The sequence below is a fragment of the Folsomia candida genome, unplaced genomic scaffold, assembly GCF_002217175.1.
Source record: "Folsomia candida strain VU population unplaced genomic scaffold, ASM221717v1 Fcan01_Sc001, whole genome shotgun sequence".
Classification (NCBI taxonomy): Eukaryota; Metazoa; Arthropoda; class Collembola; order Entomobryomorpha; family Isotomidae; genus Folsomia; species Folsomia candida.
Genome location: NW_019091193.1, coordinates 21,411,875 through 21,432,748, shown reverse-complemented (window position 1 = coordinate 21,432,748; position 20,874 = coordinate 21,411,875). Strand labels below are relative to the sequence as shown.

Below are 20,874 nucleotides of genomic sequence, written 5' to 3'. Positions count from 1 at the left end.
AGTTAATTGTTCTCTTTCCTATTAATCTATCGTCTACATTCTCTGTTTCTGAAATGTGAATAATGTTTTAGCAGCAATCGTAGCAGGCTGGTGTTCAGTTACGCAAACTATCGGCTACTACTTAGTTTTGAGTAAGCACACTTTCAGATGATGATAAGTACTTTGCATTTATCAATGTTGGTGAATACCAGCTACCTAGCGCAAGTCGGTCAGCGATGCAATGCATTCATGCACCTCGTACTTTTCTTTCAATGATGCGTGAAATATATGACAAGAAAGATTAGTGTATTTATATGCGACGCTGATTAAAGTTTTATTTATTAGGAAGGGGTCCAGTTTTATGACGCACTTCAAATTTTAAACGCCTAATGTTTTTTTTTACTATAGATGATTAAACGTTTGCTTTTCTCATGTACTTACTGCAGAACTAGCCGATCATAGCAGTCAATTCGTCGTATCAGATCACGAACCTTCATCCCTGGCATTACACCAATATTGCCAGCTTAACCTACTACCCCACTCTATCCTGCTGGCTTCATAATGACACTCCTGGAGGAAGATATATTTTCTATTTTCTTTAAAAATTAAATATAATAACAGTCCATTTTTACATAAGAGCCACAGTTCACGTTTAACTTTTATCCTTGAATTTTTCTCTGAAATTCTGTTTGGAAAATTCCAACCCTTCATTAACAGCGATTTTCCTACCAGAAGTGGTTTCATAATTCTTCCAACCAACCACCCACCCACTTGCATACTTGCTTCAGTAATTTTCTTAATAAGTGTAATCCCAACTATGAGAAGAAGATTTTATTAATTATATACTACTCATAATAAATGTATGTACAAGTTGACAACAGCACACTCGACTTTCCTTGGGACACCCAAAGTCTTTAAATCTTTAATTATTCGTCAATGGACGAAACTCCAGACTGACATTTCGTTCGATTCTCTTATTCATTAAAAAAGTACTCGTGGTTGTTAAAATGAAACGACTTTAGAATACGTAATACAGCTAACAAAGTTAAAATCTCCGAGATGTTGGCTATTTATCAACCGCCAGCCGCGACAAGGCTTTGTAGCGATGATTTTTATATTATTTCCCATTCCTTATATTAAGCGTTTTCAGATTATCAATCTTTACAGTTTTAGAATGAGCTAAAATTACCTAATGCAACTTTAATATCTAATAATAATAATAATTAAAACGACTTCATTGTGATCCTGCTAAGACTCCTCGTGGAACAATAGTTAACTTATTTTATTATGCACTCTACACGCACATTTTCAATTCCAGTATCAAGAGCTATGACAAGCTTTCATCCTATCCTATCTTTTTGGTTTTTGCTCCAAACATGACCCATTCGCTTTTTTTAAACGAATGGAGTCTTACATTCTCCCATTTTGTAAATTAAAAGTTGAGGGGGTATCATTTATTAGTAGAATTGACAATTATATTATGTAGCAGTGTGGACTGGATGGATTTACAATATTCACAATTGGATAGCATTTAGTGGCGTGGGTTGCATTTTTAGATTTCTTAATTATTTACACTTTTCCCGATGATAGGCATTTATTTAATGATGACAACGAGAGATTATTTATTACAAAGAAAAGTCGTTCCTAACCGGCTTGATAATTTAATTTTAGCTGTATCATCATCCCATAATTAGTGAACCTCAATTTCTCGGCACGCACCCAACAGATTATCTGCAACTTGGCCAATTATAGTATGTGAAGGCATCAACCAGCACCACACGAATCAGTGGATTTATCTTATTTCTTAAAGGGAAGAGTGCTTAGAGTTTTTACACATGTTTATTTATATGCATCCCTGCTATAAAATACAAATTAAATCGAAATCATAACAGGGCAGCGAATTTTTAGCTGTGCACATGGACTAAAAATGGGAGACTATGCGATATATGTATTAAAGTATTAAATAGTATTAAACATTAAAGTTGTATAGAACAACATGAGAAGAATTAAGAATTATGTAGGGTGCTGCCGTCTCATAAGCACAATTGCAAATTCGATGTAGGATCCTGACTAAATTAGTCAAATCAAGCCCCATCCAAACCCACATCGCTACTTCTTATCACGGCTTTCTATTGAGCAGACACTAGAAATACTCTTCCTACGAATGTTGCCGTCCTATTCAGCTCTCAGGATAATTACATATTTGGATAGTATAAGGATTTGTTCTTAATCAACTGATGTTTCATAAAGTGATTGGATGCTGCAATTCAAATAATATCGTAGTGATAGTTAGATTATACGAGCTAGCGTATTATAAAAACTAAATGTACACACCTACAACGATTGCGTATCAGTAGTCAATCATTTCGCTACCCACCGTCCCCAACATTTTAATGTTATCGACACTTTTATAAGCTTCTGGTTCTGATGATGATCACGACCACCCACATACCATCAGTTTTATCTCTATATGTTTGCAGTAAATTAGTGAGGCAATTACTTGACTTATTGTTATCCGGCGTTGAACATTGTAGCATAATTAGCATAATTGATTGATCAATGATGGTTTATTCCTAATCTAATGAGAAATGCATTCGTGGTACTTACCTTAACAATAGATTACTATACTTGTACATATGCATATTATATTGTTTATGAAGATAGCATTATGTAGATAATATAGGACAATCTAGAGCAGACTACGCCTACTCCTAGAACCCTGTTAAAGCCCAACTAAAACTGTGACTATTATGGATTTGATTGGATAATTTTGTTCTTCAGCAAATAATTAATTGCCTGAACTGAAATGCACAAATGTGAACATACAACGTTGAGATAAATTTGATACACATAATTACACCCTAATTCCAACGATATATATGTATATGTGTCTATATATACTATGTGTGTGTGAGGTACTAATTGTATAATAGTCGCTTCTCTTGTGATTTAAAACTCCATGTCTGAACCCGATCCGAAAAGATGAGTGGAGGCGACAAATGATCGTGTCAGTCTTGTCACTATTTATCTGTCTCTGCACTGATGCTCGCTAATGCATATGTACAACACTCTCGGCGTTCTACTTTATCCAAGAAAATTAATGACACGTGCCACAAAATTAAATACATTCATAAACCTAAAACCTACTTAGTTTTGGTAACGTTTATCCACCCTGCTTGACATTATGTATTTTGTCAAAAGGAGACGACCCACACTCTTAAAATTAGGGAATTGACGGAACTATGCATTTACGAGACATGGAAAAGACAGGAAATAAATAGAAATGAAATGAAAATCTCCAGTTAGAAGTCAAGACACAGAAAGAGTTATTACAGATTGAATGGAATCGTTAAGTCTTATACACCAATGCTACATACGTCCCCACATAAATATATTTAGTCATTCAATTGCAATATATCGTCGCATTGCGTTTCACGTCATGGATAAAATATCTAATTCTACACAAGTTCCAAGTCTCCAGGAATTGATATTAGCAATTCAGCGGAAATTAGCTCTGGGAATTGCATTTGCATTTATGTACGTTAATAAGTAAGTACTAACAAGAGTAGAGAAGTAGAAGGTATCCTGTATTTACTGCTGCTTTAGCCTCGATCATCATCATCATGTGCCAAGTTCTGCATCTGTAAAGGTTAAAACATACGAGGAAAATGGTCAATATTCAAGGAATACAATGCAATTTTCAAGTAAAATTTATTGCCAACCTTTAACATATTAGAACTCAAGCCTGTAAGCAGCACAAGAAGTTTCATGATCCTGCAAATTGATCGTGCATCGTGAAGCAGAAGGCGCAAGATCGATCTTTGCCTCAGCCAACTCTTTCTCCGAGTCCACGACCCAGTATCCCAACGTGTCCGTGTCGTATGTCGGAATTATTGTGGTTTCTAAAATAAATAAAATGCAATATTCATCAATCATATATCTTCTACAAAATGAATACGTGAGTCAAGTAAGGACCCAAAGTTTTAGAAACTTTAGTAAGTAAATGCATATCTAAACTTTGGAAGTGCAAAGAAATATCAATAATAAGCTAACTTTCTCTTTCTTACTCTGTCCTCTCAACGTCATTTTCTAGACTAGAATGGACTTTGTTTTAAGAACAATGTTTCCGCAGTGGATCTTTATACAAACATAAGTTATGCAAAATGGATGTAAAATTGAGGACGACAGTGAGAGATTGAAAGTGTCATGAATTTTTAACTCTCCCTTTCCCACAACCAACGATCCCTAGGCAAATCCTGTACTGACAGTGAAAGAGAATTTGAAATGTATCACTATGCTGTCTCATCTCAGTCCTTTCTTTTCAACATAAATCACATTCAGCATTGCTCCAGACGATAGACTGCAAACTGCTGCACAATCAAACAAATAATATGCATGGTGGTGACGAACATTATTTGCGCGTGTAGGATTGGTTATGCCCGATTTTTTTAATTTGATGAGGTAATAAGAGGCATTTAAATCACATATCATCATTTCTCGTATGCAAATTAGTTAAAATCAGATTATTGGTTTTAGTTCATCTCAGACGTACAAATTACATATGGTTTTTACCAGTTTTTTAGCTGATACATATAACATTTTCTCTAACACTGGCGTACATAATTAAATGTGAATTGATCCTGTTTTCAAATCAGAGATATTCAAACCAAACCAAATATGTGCTATTTTGACTTCTGACGCCTGCTTTTATGTATGGATCCGTTTCTATGAAAAATTGCTTCCCAGCTCCACACTGACATGGAATTGCACTTTTGTTCTTGAAAATGAATCACCAGTCTTTTTTGACATTTCTTTTCGAGCCGGGAGCAGGGTATAGCGACATATACATATTTGCACCGAAATCTCAATAGGAAAGTTTGTCCGGATAACGTTGATGTTGGACAAAAAGTCATTAAAATTAATGTCGCTCTAAATTCACCATTCTGACGATGCATTCGGCTTTCTCTCAAACTCGAATCTACTTCTAGCTGATATTGCATGGTGGCCGCGGGGGTGCATTATTTGACATAAATAACAGCGTGAAATACCACAATATCCACATATGTATAATAAACAATGTGTGTGTGTATTTACTTATAAGAAGATATCCCTGTTCCCGACACATATTCAAAGAAAGTTATACAAGCATGGCTACTCTAAGCAAAAAGATATGCATAGTATTGGTTAATACGTTTGTGTAGAGCCATAAATGACAATAAAATCCCACAACAAGCAATATAAATGGGCGGATTCTCTCTAAAGTTGAACCCGATGGATGGGATTTACAATTCCGAATTCCGATAAAGTGTTCTCTTTTTCCGGGGATATAAATGGGATGCATTTTACAGATTGAGTCATTTCCTCGCTTCGTTTTAAGCAATATCCGACGAGCCGGAGAAAGAGGAGAGCTATAGTCGTCAGCAAGTAAGTCAACGGTGGTATTGCAAAATCGAAAACTGGGCCGGGCACCTTGCCAAAATGGCCATTGCCTTCCATACTTCTCTCCGCGATTACTTTGTAAAAAGATGCAGCAGTTGGAAAATACCAGAGTGAAAGTTTCAAAACACAAAAGGTTCTAACCCAATACATACATATTAGACTAAACTGGCTATTTTGCCCATGTCGTTGGTATACTGGGGAATGGGACTCTTAGGGGTCATTCGTTGTTCTAAATGCGAGATTTAAAGTCAAAGTAAAATCCCAACGACGAAACACAACTTTATCTGGACCCCTTGTAATTTTGTCAAGTGCTGTATGCGACACATACGAAACAAGGAAGAAAATTGACATTTAATCCTATTCAGACGTGCAGGATCAGTAAACATATGAGTACGCGTTTGATTGGAAGAGATGAGTTTCCATTGAATTCGATGTAATTTCGACGCCAAAGGAATACAAATTTAAAATACCAGTTCACTCGAGCAGTATCAAGTGTTGTTTTTATGCAGGTTGTGCTTATCGGTCCTAGGTCAATTTACATAACGTACTTTTGCATAACGGTCATATTGCCTAATTTTTATTGCATAAAAGTCATTTCACATAATAAGCCTTATCACATAAATATGTATTGCATAATTGTTTCGAAATTAAGATTAAGAGGAAATTGCACATGGGGAAATTTCCTGAATGGCGTAGAATACATACTTACATAATTCGAAACACATGATTCGAATTCTGCAGAGAAAAAATTCTGATTTCGTAACTTCTGCAAACTAACTTTTCAGGTGGTGGTGTAACGCACCTTTAATATTTCCTTTCTCGCCAAATCTATTTAGGATGTATGTAGTGGTTAGCCTAGCACTACATCCTAAATACCGTCTATTGCAAGTTTAGAAGTGAAAGGAACCCTTCGAGTTATTTTTTATGCAGAAGTACAGTAGAGTTGTAACAGGCGAGGGAGGTAAACTATTACCAATCTTGTATAGTTACACAAGTATTGATCTTTCGGTATTAAAGTTGCTACCACTTTGTATTAAAATTATGCTGAACCGTAAAAATTTGCTACTTTAAAACTTAATACGGAGCTATTACTACAACGTATTACTATTCTGTAATCACTACTACCTTGGTAGAGTAGAGTCATACAAGTGAATGAATACCGCTTGGTAGTATTTCAATGCTGGATTTCTGTTAGTATAACAGTCACATATTGGAAAATCTATAATTATGCAATGGTAATTATGCAAAATCAGGATTTACATAATTGATAACTATGTAAAATGGTCATTATGTAAAATGGTAGTTATGCAGCAGAAATTATGTAAAGTGACCGAAGGCCGTGCTTATCAGTTTTCCTCGAAGATATTTTCAAGGTGATGCAGAAAGGATGTATGTATGTCGAAGTCAAAGATCCCGTGAGAAATCTGCCGATGGTACAGAGTAGAGAACACCTGTGTCATCATGAACAAGCTCGAATCGTGGAATATGAAAAGCAAACAACGCCCGAATAAAGTTCATTTCAATTTATGGCTCAGAATCTCTGAAAGCAAAATTAGTTTTCTTTACTATCGGTTGATGAAATGTCCCCATTCAATGCTTTACTGCGACCATGAATTCGTGACTCACTTGTAAAGCAAGAGATTGAGTTGATTCATACTACACAGATATCGCCGTGTTTCTCTTTATCGTCAATCTTATAAAATTACATGTTTGCAATCTCTCGATCGATTTGTAGATAAGGTTCCACAGCTGTATAAATGCTTATCTATGTATCTATCACCGCGGCTAAAATAATAAGCACGCATTTATCTATTTAACTTCTTTGCACAGCGTCAAGAACTATCTTCGTATTCATGCATTTTGCTTGCACGTACATATCTACAGATGTTGGTCCCATGAGAGAGGTGCAGTAAAAACTGAATGGATTTGCCAACCCCTGGATACCGTCATTTTCTAGGAACTCTTTCTTAACTGTCGAATAAATTCTTGAACAAGTGACACAAGTTTCTCATATTCCAGGAACGATCTACATATTTATTTCCATGTAATGCCCATCAAATATAACGGTACTTGGAAAAGATCAAAATGAACTAGCGTTAGGCAGGATTATAAATAATTGTTTTCTACATGATGCCCACGAGTTCTGAGTATCAACGAATTTCAACCAGCAGCATTCGAAAATCACATCCTGCATGAATACCAAAAGAAGTAATGGGACTAACTGACAGGAGAAGGCCTACTCCAGGCTGATTTTCCCGACTTTCTCGAGAGAAAATTTCTTCATTCCCATTCGGTGAAGAAAGGCCGGGCTAACATCACAACTTTCCTTTCCTGAATAAATAACTATAGCCGCAGAGTCCTGGCGAATAACAGCAGCGCATTCAGCAGCTCAACTGTTTGGTAACCCGGGTGGCAGTTTAGTTTAGAAGATAGTTGTTGAATGGAGCAAAGGAGGAGATTAACAGACTGGTGATGGTGGTGTGGTTTGGTCGAAGGTTGTGTCTTGTCGTATTCTGTGCTGTCCCTGTTATGCGGTTTCCTCTTGATTTGATTAGATTTCCTTTCCCAGACCAGCTCGGAACAAACTGCTGACAAAACTTTCTCTTCATCGCTATGTACACATAGCAAAATGTAGGTTGCATACATACAACCCACTCCTCATCTCCTCGAGTTGGAAGAATGCACCTTGGATTAGAATTACCCAAATAATGCGAATACAAATTAGGCTTTTGGTCGATACCACGTCCTATACTGCAATCTGCGGCGGTGTGGTAATCAAAGACGGGATTTGGGATTGGGAATAGCTTTGCCTAACTTTAGTTAAACTCGGGAGCAGAATAACCTGATACTTTAACACCATTTGCATACTAACCATCTCAGGAAAATGGTGGTGAGGTTAGCAAGCCCGATGATGATTTTGGATTAAAACTGTGTTTACTTTAGGTGGAAAACGAGAAAAAAATTACCCAAATTCTTGTCCTCCCATTGCTGCTTCCCTTGCAATAGTCCTTCAAAAACTTCACGGCTCGGCTCTAACGTACGAGTAGCAAATATTACAGATTTTTATCCAGCTCATGTGACCTTTGAGTGAGGTGTCGACTTACCTAATCCACTGAAAACATAGTATCGGCTCCTGATCATTCTGAAAAATTCAGAATCACCTACAAACAAAAACATGATTTGTAGATAAATGTTTTGTGGTATAATTTCATCAATTATCTCTCATGGTGCATCAATTAATTTGGTTAATTAGAAAATAATCTTAGAAAATTTAATTAAAGAAGAGCAATTACAGTAGTGAGAGTTTCCGTGGTGGGGGACGTATGCCAAGTCCACGTAGATGGGAGAATGTCGGGACGTTTTCCGGGATGACGTCCGCTTTGCTCCACTGGAGGATGTTTTCGCAGGAGTTCCGGTCTTGGAAGTGGAAGATGCTGATTTCTTGGGGGTGCCGGTGCCGCCGCCGCCGCCGCCAGCACTGCCAGCACCATTTTCCCCCTCAGTGTAAACCACCGGGAGGCCGTAAGGTTTACCCCAATCCTTCAAAATCTCGGAACCAGCAGCAGTTGTTGCGGTCGAACTGCAAAATGCGATTTATAATTTTATGATATTCGTAAATTGTTTCGGGTCAAGTTCCCCAGGGAGTTTTTCTCTGAGAAAAAATGTAAAATATTTATTATGCTGGCTCACCTTTCGCTGGTAGCACTACTTGCAGTTCTAATTTCCTCAACTCTCGAATTATTCAAGTTCCCATTATCTGAAGTATAACTGGATGTGGTAGTTACCACTCTCTGCGTCGTCACACTGCCGTTGTCCTGATTGGCATTGGTTGTTGTAGTTGTCGTGGTGGAGGAAAAGTTTCCGTTGTCCATGTCTGCCGTAGTCGTTACCACTGTGGTGGTGGAGCTTGTGGTTTTGTCGGACGTTGGAATGTCAAAGTTATGGACGTCCTCATCCGTTTCAGCCTGTTGGGTGGGGATGGACGATGGTTGAGAGTCGGTAAAATCACCAGAGGAGTATTCTTCTTGTAGTTGAGGGAAAGCATGGGATGAGCTTGAGAAGACATGCTTTCCAATGTCGGAGGGGAGAGATGATAACAGTTCTGCTGCAGACTCAATGCTCGAGACATTTTGGATTGTTGTGGTTGTGACTTTCTCTATTTTTAATGCAGAGTCGCCCTCCTCGCCAGGTACTGATTCAATTTTTTTAATAGTGGTAGTAGTCGTGGTAGTAGTAGCAGGTACTTCACCGGGAGCAAGTCCGCTGGCAAGACTGGAAGAAGCAATCGAGTCTCCAAGTAAGTCCTCCTTATCACCACCAGAAGAACTGAAGAGCCGGTCATCGTCAGAACTTTGGAAAGATTTGCTTGTTAACCCTGATCCACCCAAGTCTTCGGAAATTATCGTTCTTGTCACGGTCGTGGTGGTCGTTGACCCATCTTTGGGGTTTTCGGTTCTTGTTACCGTTGTCGTAGAATATGAGCCATCTCCATCTTTCACCTCAGTGGTTTCAATATGAGACTCGTATCCCACATCTGAGAATGCATTGCTACTTTCGTGCTCGTACTCGCCTTTCTTCGCGCAAGAAACACCTGCATTATCCTGGGTAAATTCAAAATTGTCCCCGCAATACCCGGATCCTTGAGCTTCTGATGCACTTCGTAACAGCTTATTGGTTGCCTGATCTGTACTTCCTCCTACGCGATCAGGCTCCCCAGTTTTACTAGTTTTCCCTCCTGGCGAAGAATGATCGACGGAAGAAAATCTACGGAAACTTCCATCTCCAAATTCGTCTTTATACATTTGGGCAGAGGAGTCCTCATACCTGGAAAGACACTGCTCAGCCTCGTCCACCACCTTGAAGGAGGAGGAAATTGCATGCGAAGATGACGACTCTGTCTCAACTTTCTTTTTTAATTCTTCCTCTGAAAACTTTATACTTTCACTTTGTTGGGTGAGAATGCTGCCAGACTCGGTTGATGAAGAAATTTTCCGGGAAATGAATTCCGAGATTGCAGCATCGGATGATATTCCTGTTGCAGAATGACTACTTTCAATTTGTTGCAAACACGCCTTTTCTTCCTCTTTCTTTTCTTCTTGGAAGGATGATGAGGATTTTGATTCCAACACAACTACTTTTGTTCCCTCTTCAGTGATGGACATTTTCTTTGCAAATTCGCTGCTCTCTATCTGACCAGACTTTGAGGTGGATTCGGATTTGGAAAAGTTGTTCCCAGAATCAGTGATAACCTCTTCTTTCTTGGATTCTGAGCTTTCATCAAATCTTTCCACTTTTTCAATTTCTTGTTCAAAATTAGACCCAGAGATAAACGAGCTACTCATAACTACGGTAGCAGCTTCTTCGGATTTGGACTTGGGTGAATCCTCGTCTGACTTTTTCTGACCCTCCTGACCCACTTGTTCCACAGTATGATGCGATTTCGAAATGTTCTCATCAGCATCAGATTGAGACACTACCCCAGATTCGGTGAGTGACATGCTTTCTCTCATAGTTTCACCCTCTGAACCATCATCAGGAGACTTAAGGGTGGTAGATTCATCACCACCTCGTCCTGAAACGGACAGGTGAGGAGAAGCTCCACTGTTGGTGGAGAATATTGCTGAGGAAGTCGTGGTCGAGGATAACTCGTCCTCTTGCTGTTGGAGTTCTTGGCTGTGTGAACAATGATGATGGTCGTGATCATGGTGGTGACATCGAATCCTTCGTGCAGCAGAGGATGAGGACCGCTTTGGACTGGATCCTAAAGTTTGCATGGTTTTAAATGTTTCATGCAAATGTTGCAGAGCTGCGGTGACGGCGAGTTCGGCGGATGACCGACGTTGGCCATCACCATCCTGTTCGCCATCCTCGTTTTCCGGTGGATTGTCCTTTTCATCCTCGCCCTCGTGTTTGGCTTTCTCCTCAATCTCTTTTTCCACTTTCTCCACTAACCCACTGAACAGCTCTACTCCAGCCTTGGCCATTTGCTCCAATGATTCGTATACCGTGATTCCCATTTCAGGCTCGGGAGAATCTGCCACATTGATGTCTTCCGGCTCCTTCTTTGCTGGCCGGTAGACTTCTTCTGCAGCCTCCAAGTGTCGTCTGTACAAACAAATACAGTGTTTTATTGAGATTGCAAACTTTCTCACCTTACTAATTACTCGACTCAACTGAACCAAAACACAACTGAGACTTCACTTGCAGTTACTCAGACCACACAATTTCCATCACGAGAAAAATGTTTTACAACATGAAACATGTATATAATTAAAATTGCACACTCACCGTATTGCCTCTTGAGCGTTTTCTTTACATTCGTCGACAGCAGAACTGAGATATTGATAAATCAAAAAGTTATTAGAAACAGATTTTCATATATTTTAGCTTATTAAATTGAGATGGCTTAATAAAAATGTAAATCTAGATCCGAATGACAAAGTTACGAATAATACAATTAAACACATATGTAATCATACTCATACTCGTGTAGTGTATTTAAGTCTAAATTTTGTAATTAAATTGTTGAGTTTTTATGAAGCAAAAAATTTTACTGAATTTTAAAACAAATAAAGTTGCACAACTCACCTGAGGGTTGCTCCTGACTTTGCGATTTTCAGCAGATTTTCAAAAACAGCTTTGGCTTCCTTGATGGTGCCAATATAGTCCGAAAGTTGTTTTCGCTTCTTGACCGTCTTTTGCTCCTCTTCCACAATTTGCATGGTAGACGAAGAATGTTTCTGGGACGAAGAGTCGACGAGTGACTCGGACTCCTCAAGGAAGGGCGACTTGATATGCTCAGGTCCTGTCGCCAAGGCTTTCTCTCCTTCTACTCCTGGAGTCGGAGAAGCCTGATCGGGAACAATTGGGGTTTGTTGTGGTGAGTTTTTCTCCTCCACGTCAACCATTTGTCCCTCCAACTCTGCCACTAAATCATCATCATCAATGTTATCCAACTTCCTGACGCTTAACTCGACCACTGTCTTATCCTCCGACTTGACCTCCTTTCTAATCACCAAATGAACGCCCTCCTCAACTCTGGGAGCATCGTCCGAGTCCTCCACGAAAAAGTGGTCAGGAACGATCGGTTTTGGTGCAACTGATTTGACGCATAATTCTTCCACGACTCCAGGCTCATTCTCGTCTTTTTCATCTGCATGACCTTCAATTTTTTTGGAAAGTCCACCCTTCATAGCGTTACAAATTTCGTCCTCCACCCCAGCAACGCAGGAGGACTTTGGGCACTGCTCAAGCGAACCCGAAAAGTGTTTCTCCGCAATGATCTCTTCCTCGTCTTTTAGTAAATTATCCGCCATGTCCACCGCACACTTTTCTACCTCATCGAGAGTGGAGTGGGCCACGTCGAGTGCTTCTGTAGCCGTTTGGAATGCCGAGGACACGGCTGACTGTGCAGTTTCAAGAAGTGAAGAAGTGATGCTAATTGGAATGGACCTCTCTTCTTTCTCGCCTTCTTCTTTATCTTGCTTTATTACTTGTTTAGTTTCTTCTGCTCTTGTGGGGGAACTGGCTTGGGGCGACTTTGTTTCAGATTGAGATCCATAAATACTCGCTTTTTGAGAGCTGGCCAAACCTTCCTCCTCAGAATGGAATTGACATTCGCCGAGGTGTTGTAAATCTAGGTAGCACTCTGGATGATGCTGCTTTTCAGAGAGGAGCACTGCAGTGTTGCCAGTCTCTGGTTGAGAGGTGGTTGTGATTAACGGGTCAGACTTTAAGGGGCTTTTATCTTTCCCAGATTCAGCATTCTGTTGATCCTCGTTGGCAGGAGGTGAAGGTGTTCGAGTCGTTATTACATCTAATTCGGAAACTGTTTCATGGGAAATTTTATTGATCTTATCATCGGATGGAAATTGAGGTGAAATATGAAGATCAGTGTTTTTGGAAACTGATTTGGTCTCTACAACGTCCTGAAATGAGTCTGCAATTGTGTCCACATCTCCAGAATGACCCACTGCCGCTGGAGTAATAAACTCCGTTTCAACTCCACGAAGTCCTTCGTGATGATCGTCATCTGGTTCTTGGTCTGCTGGCAGGTTTTCATTATCATTTTGTTCTTCGTCATCCTCGTCGTCGTCCTCATCTCTCGGAAGGAAAAAGAGCTTTTTCGGTTCCTCGTGCTCAGCTATTGCAGGGACTGGCGGAGCTTCGTCACTTTTTCCTGGGGCCACAATGGCTGTTAAGGCGGACGAAGTCGAGGATTCGTCACTTTTCTCTTCTGGAAAAAGTTTGTGTGAAGCAGGAGAGGAAGTGGTCATTGTGACTGACTCTTTGACAGTAATCATCTCTTCTTTTGAGAGTCGATTATCCTCGTTGTCATTATCACTCGAGCCAGGCTTATCTTCACTTGAAATAATGGGCGATTCATCCCGTTGACCTATTTCCGCTTGCCCATCTCCGTAGTTGAAGCTATCCGTTTGTTCTGACGCAGTGGTCGGGAAAACGGGTGGAGTTGAAGGAGTAATTACGACACTAGTCGTGGATTTCATCACAATGGATAATTGTGGTGGTGGAGCACCCTGGAGCTGCTTCTGCTCTCCTTCAAGGTTTTGCACATCATCATCACCATCATCATCATCACTATTTTCAGCCCCATGGCCAACTTTCTCCTCTCCGGTTATTGGTTTTGACCCATGCTTTGCAGTTGCTTGTACTTCTTGGTCTTCATCTCTCTGAATTGTTCCTTCATTTTCTTCTCCTTTAACCAAAGTGTCCCCGGACTCGTCCTTTTCCTTTGCAGTGGTTGTACTGAGTGTGGTGGTGGTAGCAGTAGCGGTGGTGGAATTTTTATCTTCATCTTCTACCCGGGCAAGTTCGGGCTGTTGTTGGTTCAGCTCTAAACTTTTCTCTACGCTTTTGGTCAACAAAGATTCGAGCACTGGGCTCACGGCGGCGTCAATCTTTTCTACGATGGACATAGACATTGCGGAACCCTCTACTTTTTGCTCCTCTGGGAGCTGTTGATCCACTTGGTTGAAATCTCTGGATTTTTCATGGAATTCCAATTTTCCAGCGTCCGACTCACAACTGCCGAACACGCCACCAGGCGTCGAGTCCATTTCTGGGGCTGGGGATTCTTCATCTTTGGTTGTGTGGGTGGTTGTAATGCTCGTCGTGGTGAAGGTGGCAGTGGTCATGTTGTGAGTATTGGGAGCGGACGAGGTCATCAACTCATCTGGTTGGAATGCTTTGGAGGAGGAGGACGGGAATCCATCCTTTACTTTATTGGTTTCACCAGCCTGGTCCTCTTTGTAGCTTCCGGGGTCAACTTCTTCGTGTACTGGAAGGTCTGCAACTTCATCTGGGGTTCGAATTACTTCTTTGGATTCTCTTGGAAATTTTGAAGGAATTGCGGATGGAGTTATAACCGGCCGTTGCTTATTGGCGGAATCTTGTTCCTTATTCTCACTGGTTTTGTTGTTCTCTTCATGTTGTTCAAGGGAACTCTCTTTAAAGACTTGCTGAACGAGAATTGGAGTTTGTGCTTCATCATCAGCCGCCCCCAATACACCGTCTCCATCATCCTTATTAAAGTGGAGCTTAGGTTGCTCCTCTTCATCACCCCAGTCCTTGTCATCCACATCTGGCTCCTCATTTACAGACCCAAATTGGGACTCTCGAGAAGTTTCAATGTCCACCTTGTCCTCTGACATGTTTCCCATAATGATATCTATCCCTTGCGAATTGGCTTGGGAAAGGCGCCTCCGATGCTCTTCAAGGGCCATGTCCAGTTCTTCCGTACGGATGGAATCCCCCGGGGAAAATATGGCGTCATTGTCCGTTTCCACAAGGGAAAGCTGTTCGGACCTTTGTTGCTGCTGTTGTGCTGAGGGCGATTTGTCTTTTTCTTGAGGCGTCTCAACTACACGTTGCTGCTCCTCTGATTTTGCAGGCACTTTTATTATATCTTCAGTCTTTGGCTCGTCAGTTTCTTGTGCGTTTGCATCCTCCTTTTCTTGAGAAGGGGTTTGCAAGTTTTCTTCAATTTGGGGACTTTTTTCTTGGACAGGAATATCAGTGATCAACTCTTTGGCTTCTCCAGATTTTACAGTCTTTTCTTGTTGTGGGATGGATGGAGATGAACTCAATAAGTCGCAAGCGATTTCCCCTTCTTCCTGTGCTTTCTCTTCAACGGGATGGACAGAATCAATTTGCTGTTTGTCTTTGATCTCAGATTTATTACATTCGCTAGTACTGCCCACTGCTTTATCGTCTGCAGGTGCTCGTTCACAGGAGGACGATGAATTGGCGATAAGTGAAGCCACTTCGTCCTTCCTGCTTTCTGTGATCAACTTTTCTCCAAGTTGAACAAGGGCAAGCGCTTCCGACGGCAGAATTTCCGTGTCAAACTCCATTTCTGTGGAGGATGGGCGCCCTTCTTCAGAGGGTTGTTCAGACTCTGTGAGGAGTTTTGAGGGCGATTTATCCAAATCCGCTTTCCCTTCTTCAGGCTCAGCTTTGCTGGATTGAAGGGATTGCAAAGTGTCTGGCTTATCAGTTTGGGCAAGATTTAATTGTGCAGATTCCGGCTCAACGACCCTACTCGGAGATGATGATTTATCATCGTCTCGGTCCTTTTCCTCTTTCGAACTCTTGATTGAATGCTTGTCATCATCCGTCTGTTCATTGTTGGATGCAATGGATAGCTTTCGCTCTGGTAAGTCACTTATCGCCTCTTTGTTCTGAGGTTCTTCAGGCCTTGGTGATCCCATTGAGTTGTGGTCTTTATCGTCATCTTCTTCTTCAGGGGGCTTGTGTACATGTTCTTGTACTTGTTCTTTGAGATCTTCTTGCGAGGGGGCAGGAGAAATAGACCCAGTTGAAAGTTTATCAGTTAAGTGTTTGTCCGTGCTGGACAATTCTGATTTCCCGGAGTCCTTGTTTTCCGCATCAGTCAAAGGTTTCGATGTGGTAATTCCTGTTTCCTCACCTTCGTGCTCGACGGGTGACTTAGATTTTTCAGTGATTACTTCTTGTTGCTTCTCAGGCAAGTCGACTTTTAATTCTTCTAGAGAGTGGGCCGGAGATATTGAAGCGATTGAATGCTTGTCATCGTGATGCGAAGAGGCTCCAGATTTGACAGAATGCTTATCATCATCGTCCACTGGTTTAGACAGCAGCTTCAAATCCTCATTGGATTTTGCTGGTGAAACTGAACCCACAGAATGCTTATCATCATGGTGAGAACTTGCGTTAGACTTAACAGAATGCTTATCATCTTCTTCCAAAGGTAGGGAGTAAACGGGCTTGGATTCCTCAGAAGCGCAAACCTGTTCAGTCGATTTTGCTGGTGAAACTGAACCCACAGAATGCTTATCATCCTCTTCCAAATGTTGGGAATGAGCCATGGAGTCCGCAGGCTTTGATAACTCCGTGGCGCAAACCTCCTCAATTGATTTTGCTGGTGAGACTGAACCCACATCATGCTTATCTTCATGATGAGAACTAGCGTTGGACTTAACAGAATGCTTATCATCTTCTTCCAAGGGTACGGAGGGAGGCATGGAGTCAACAGGCTTGGATACCTCAGAAACACAAACTTCTTCAGTCGATTTTGCTGGTGAAACGGAACCCACAGAATGCTTATCATCATGGTGAGAACTTGCGTTGGACTTAATAGAATGCTTATCATCTTCTTCCAAATGTAGGGAATGAGCCATGGACTCCACAGGCTTGGATAACTCCGATGCGAAAATCTCTTCAGTGGACTTTGCTGGTGAAACTGAACCCACAGAATGTTTATCGTCCTGATGAGAACCAGCATTAGATTTAACAGAATTTTTATCATCCTCTTCCAACGGTAGAAGAGTCTGGGGCACGGAGTCCACAGGCTTTGATAACTCTGTGGCGCAAACCTCTTCAATGGATTTTGCAGGTGAGACTGAACCCAGAGAATGCTTATCATCATCTTCCAATGGTTTCGACAACAGCTTCAAATCCTCATTGGATTTTGCTGGTGACACTGAAGCTACATCATGTTTATCTTCATGATGAGAACTAGCGTTGGACTTAACAGAATGCTTATCATCGTCGTCCAAAAGTAGAAGAGACTGGGGCGTGGAATCCACAGGCTTGGATAATTCAGAAACACAAACCTCTTCAGTCGACTTTGCTGGTGAGACTGAACCCACAGAATGCTTATCATCTTCTTCCAAATGTAGGGAACGAGCCATCGAGTCAACAGGCTTGGATACCTCCGAAACGCAAATCTCTTCAGTGGACTTTGCTGGAGAGACTGAACCCACAGACTGTTTATCGTCATGATGAGAACCAGAGTTGGATTTTACAGAGTGCTTATCATCCTCTTCCAAAGGTAGGGAGGGAGGCGTGGAGTCCACAGGCTTGGATAACTCGGAGGTGCAAACCTCTTCCGTGGATTTTGCTGGTGACACTGAAGCCAAACCATGTTTATCTTCATGATGAGAACTAGCGTTGGATTTAACGGAATGCTTATCATCTTCGTCCAAAGGTAGAAGGGACTGGGGCGTGGAGTCCACAGGCTTGGATAACTCAGAAACGCAAACCTCTTCTATTGACCTAGCTGGGGAGACTGATCCCACGGAAAGCTTATCCACATCCACGTTATGTTTATCGGAAGATTCAGATTTGACAGAGTGCTTATCATCGTCATCTGTTGTAATTTTCTCTGACTTTGCTGAAGAAATTGATCCCACAGATTGCCTCTTGACATCAATATTTGCGGAGTGCTTGTTGTCGTCCTCTTTCTCAATGTTTGGTTTCAACATACCGCTATCAGTAATGTCTTGTGAATCTCGTTTTACAACGTCCTCTACTGATCTTGCAGGAGATAGCGATGAAACAGAGTGCTTATCTTCGTCACGTGTATCCACGTTGATTGACTGTTTGTCAACATCCTCCACTTCCGTATCTACGACACAGACTTTCTCCTTGTCCTCTAGTATTTTTTGATCATTTTCAGCAGAAGAGATTGATTTTCTATCTTCACCTTGATCTTGTGCTTCACTTTGGTCATCGTTTTTAGCTGCATCCTTTGGTTCAGCAGAGTCATTATCAACATCAGCATTGGATGTTGTTGCATATTTTATATCGTCACCCGGCATCGAATCATCTTTTGGTGCAGGCAAATCAACTTCTTGATTAGCTTCACTGTTATCCAATGGAAGGTTTTGAGTTTCAGTTTGCTTCTCCTCTTCCGTAAACTTTTCAGAGTGCTTATCATCGCACATATTAGCTTTCTCCTCTTCATTCGGGGAAAGTGAGACTATTTTCTCTTCAGGCACAGACAGCGATTCAGTCCCAGTGACAGTGGAACTCGACCCAGTTTTTTCCAATTCCTCTTCTTCCTTCTCATGGGAATCCAATTTAGTTTCTACAACTTTCTCCGGGTCGGATTTCTTCTCCAAAGTCACATCTTTATTCTGAAACTCTTCTACCGAGGTGATCTCACCCTCCTCCTTTTTCACCTCATCATCGTCTTCTGGGGCAGTGCTAGCAGCAGCAGTGAGAGCACGAGATTCGACCTTCTCCTCAAGTTTGGAAAGCGTTGCTTCTCCCATGATTTTCTCGAACGTGGTGATATCTTGGGATATCTCTTCCACGGAGTTAGCATTGTTAATTTGGTCTTGAACCTCTTTTTCTAGATCCGAGAAACTGGAGGGAGGAAAACGTTGTTGTTCTTCTTGTTGAACTTCTTCTGTCGTTTTTTCCTTGTCTGGAGAGGGTGCAGGAGACACGGGTCCTTCCTCATTTTCAAAATTAGGTGTCTCTAAAAGTCGATCCTTATTGTCTGGGGATGGACATGGGGACTCTGGACATTTATCATCTTCCTCTGCTCCGCCAAGGTCTTGGGGTTTGGTCTCTTGTTGATTTGACAATATTTCATTTGAATCGAGTGCCGTGTCATCCTGAAGGGATGAAGGTAATTCCTGGTCCTTCATTTCTGAAGTAGATCCGGTTTTTACAATCTCTTCAGTATGGGTATCGTGGTCAATGTGACTTTGCTCAGTGAGATCTACGCTCTTTCTCGCCCTCTCTACCTCAGGGATTGAGCTTTCCTCCTCCAGGATTTCACCCTCACTTTCACCCTTAGCTACTTCTTTCTCCTCCAGAACTTCCTTTTCTTCATAGTAACTCTCGTTACCAATTTTTCCACCACCTCCAATTTCTTCCCCACCAGTGCTCTCTTCCTTTTCAACAATGAGATACTCGTCCTCCTCATCATAACCGGCATCTTGATCTCCATCATGCCCTCCTGGTTCTGTGATCGTGTGAGTTTCTGACTCAGGACCTACTGCCACACGGTCGGTCTTGGACTCCACGGTCTCAACGTCTTCAGAGCCAGAAACTTCGGAAACTTCAGTTTCTGGGAGAGAAGATTGTGAGTGACCATTCCTCTCAGAAACTGCCTCAGCCTCCACGTCATAATCAATGACATGTTCAAGCGAGCTGAATTCGGAGCTGGACTCTGTGACCGGCACGCTGGAAGAAAGGCCCAATACGCCGTTAGTGTGGGGTTTAAGGATCAGTTCCTCCTCAATGGAATCCTTGTCCATCGTATCGTCGGCATCAACGGTAAGTTTATCGTGTTCTTCGCCTTCTTGTTGACCAATTACTTCTTCGTTTGCTACTTCTTCTTCGGTATCACCACCAGAAGTTGTTACTGCAACTGCTGCAGCTACTCCTAAAACTGCTGCGCTTGTCGCTGCAGCCGCGGCTGCTTTTGTTGCAGCGGTCCCTGGTCTTTTGACAGGCATTGCATTTGCATTTCCTGAAGAGGGCATTGGTCCTGGTTTTCGACTTGCTGCGGCAGTTGTTGGTCGCTGTGCAGTGGAGGATGATTTTGCTGCCTTTGGTGCAGGTGGAGGTTTTGATGAGGTTGTGACTGTAGATTTTGCGGTGGATTCCTTACTCTTGTCTAAAACTGACTTCCTCTGACTGACTGTGTTTGTGGTGGATGATGATGATCCCTTGTGTTCAATAACTTTTCGATTAGTAGCATCTTTGGCAGATTTTGGAGGTGTTGCCGTAGCTGGAGCAGGAGCTGAAACAGTTGTACTAGATTTTGATACCAACGCGCGCCCAGTATTAGTTGTTCCGTACTTGTTAGTACTGCCAGATTTTTTAATATTGGAACTTGGTTCTTTAGGCGTAACCGTTCCACTGAGGGCCGTGGAAGGTGGACTGGTTACATCAGATGGTGAAATTTTCTTGGCTACTCCAGAATCAACTTTCGGTTTGGTTGCAACCTTCGATTTCGATTTTGATCGAGATCTTGTCGTATTTGATTTAATTCCCGAATCAGTGCGACTTTTTGATGAAGCTGTTGTAGTCGAGGAAGATTTTTTAATTTCCTCAATAACTTTATTGTCCTTGACGTCTTTGGTGGTGGAGGAAGTGGTTATCTAATGAGAGCATGAGGGAAGGAACAATACACGCTATTGTACAAGAATTTTTTGA

General features: G+C 41.5%; 1 protein-coding gene across 2 annotated transcripts in view; it reads right to left on the bottom strand.

Annotated features, from left to right (window-relative positions):
• Positions 1-71: 71 nt before the first annotated feature.
• LOC110844111 (microtubule-associated protein futsch) overlaps positions 72-20,874 on the bottom strand; it is a 49,901-nt gene continuing 29,098 nt past the window's right edge. For both annotated transcript variants that reach the window (XM_035860589.1, XM_022090239.2), the window contains 8 exons: positions 12,007-20,819; positions 11,707-11,751; positions 9,109-11,523; positions 8,712-8,998; positions 8,523-8,579; positions 8,385-8,450; positions 3,702-3,881; positions 72-3,620 (listed from right to left, as the gene is read on the bottom strand). In XM_035860589.1, the coding sequence (XP_035716482.1) occupies positions 3,712-3,881; positions 8,385-8,450; positions 8,523-8,579; positions 8,712-8,998; positions 9,109-11,523; positions 11,707-11,751; positions 12,007-20,819 (11,853 nt within the window). In that variant the 3' untranslated portion in view covers positions 72-3,620; positions 3,702-3,711. The remainder of the gene's footprint in view (positions 3,621-3,701; positions 3,882-8,384; positions 8,451-8,522; positions 8,580-8,711; positions 8,999-9,108; positions 11,524-11,706; positions 11,752-12,006; positions 20,820-20,874) is intronic.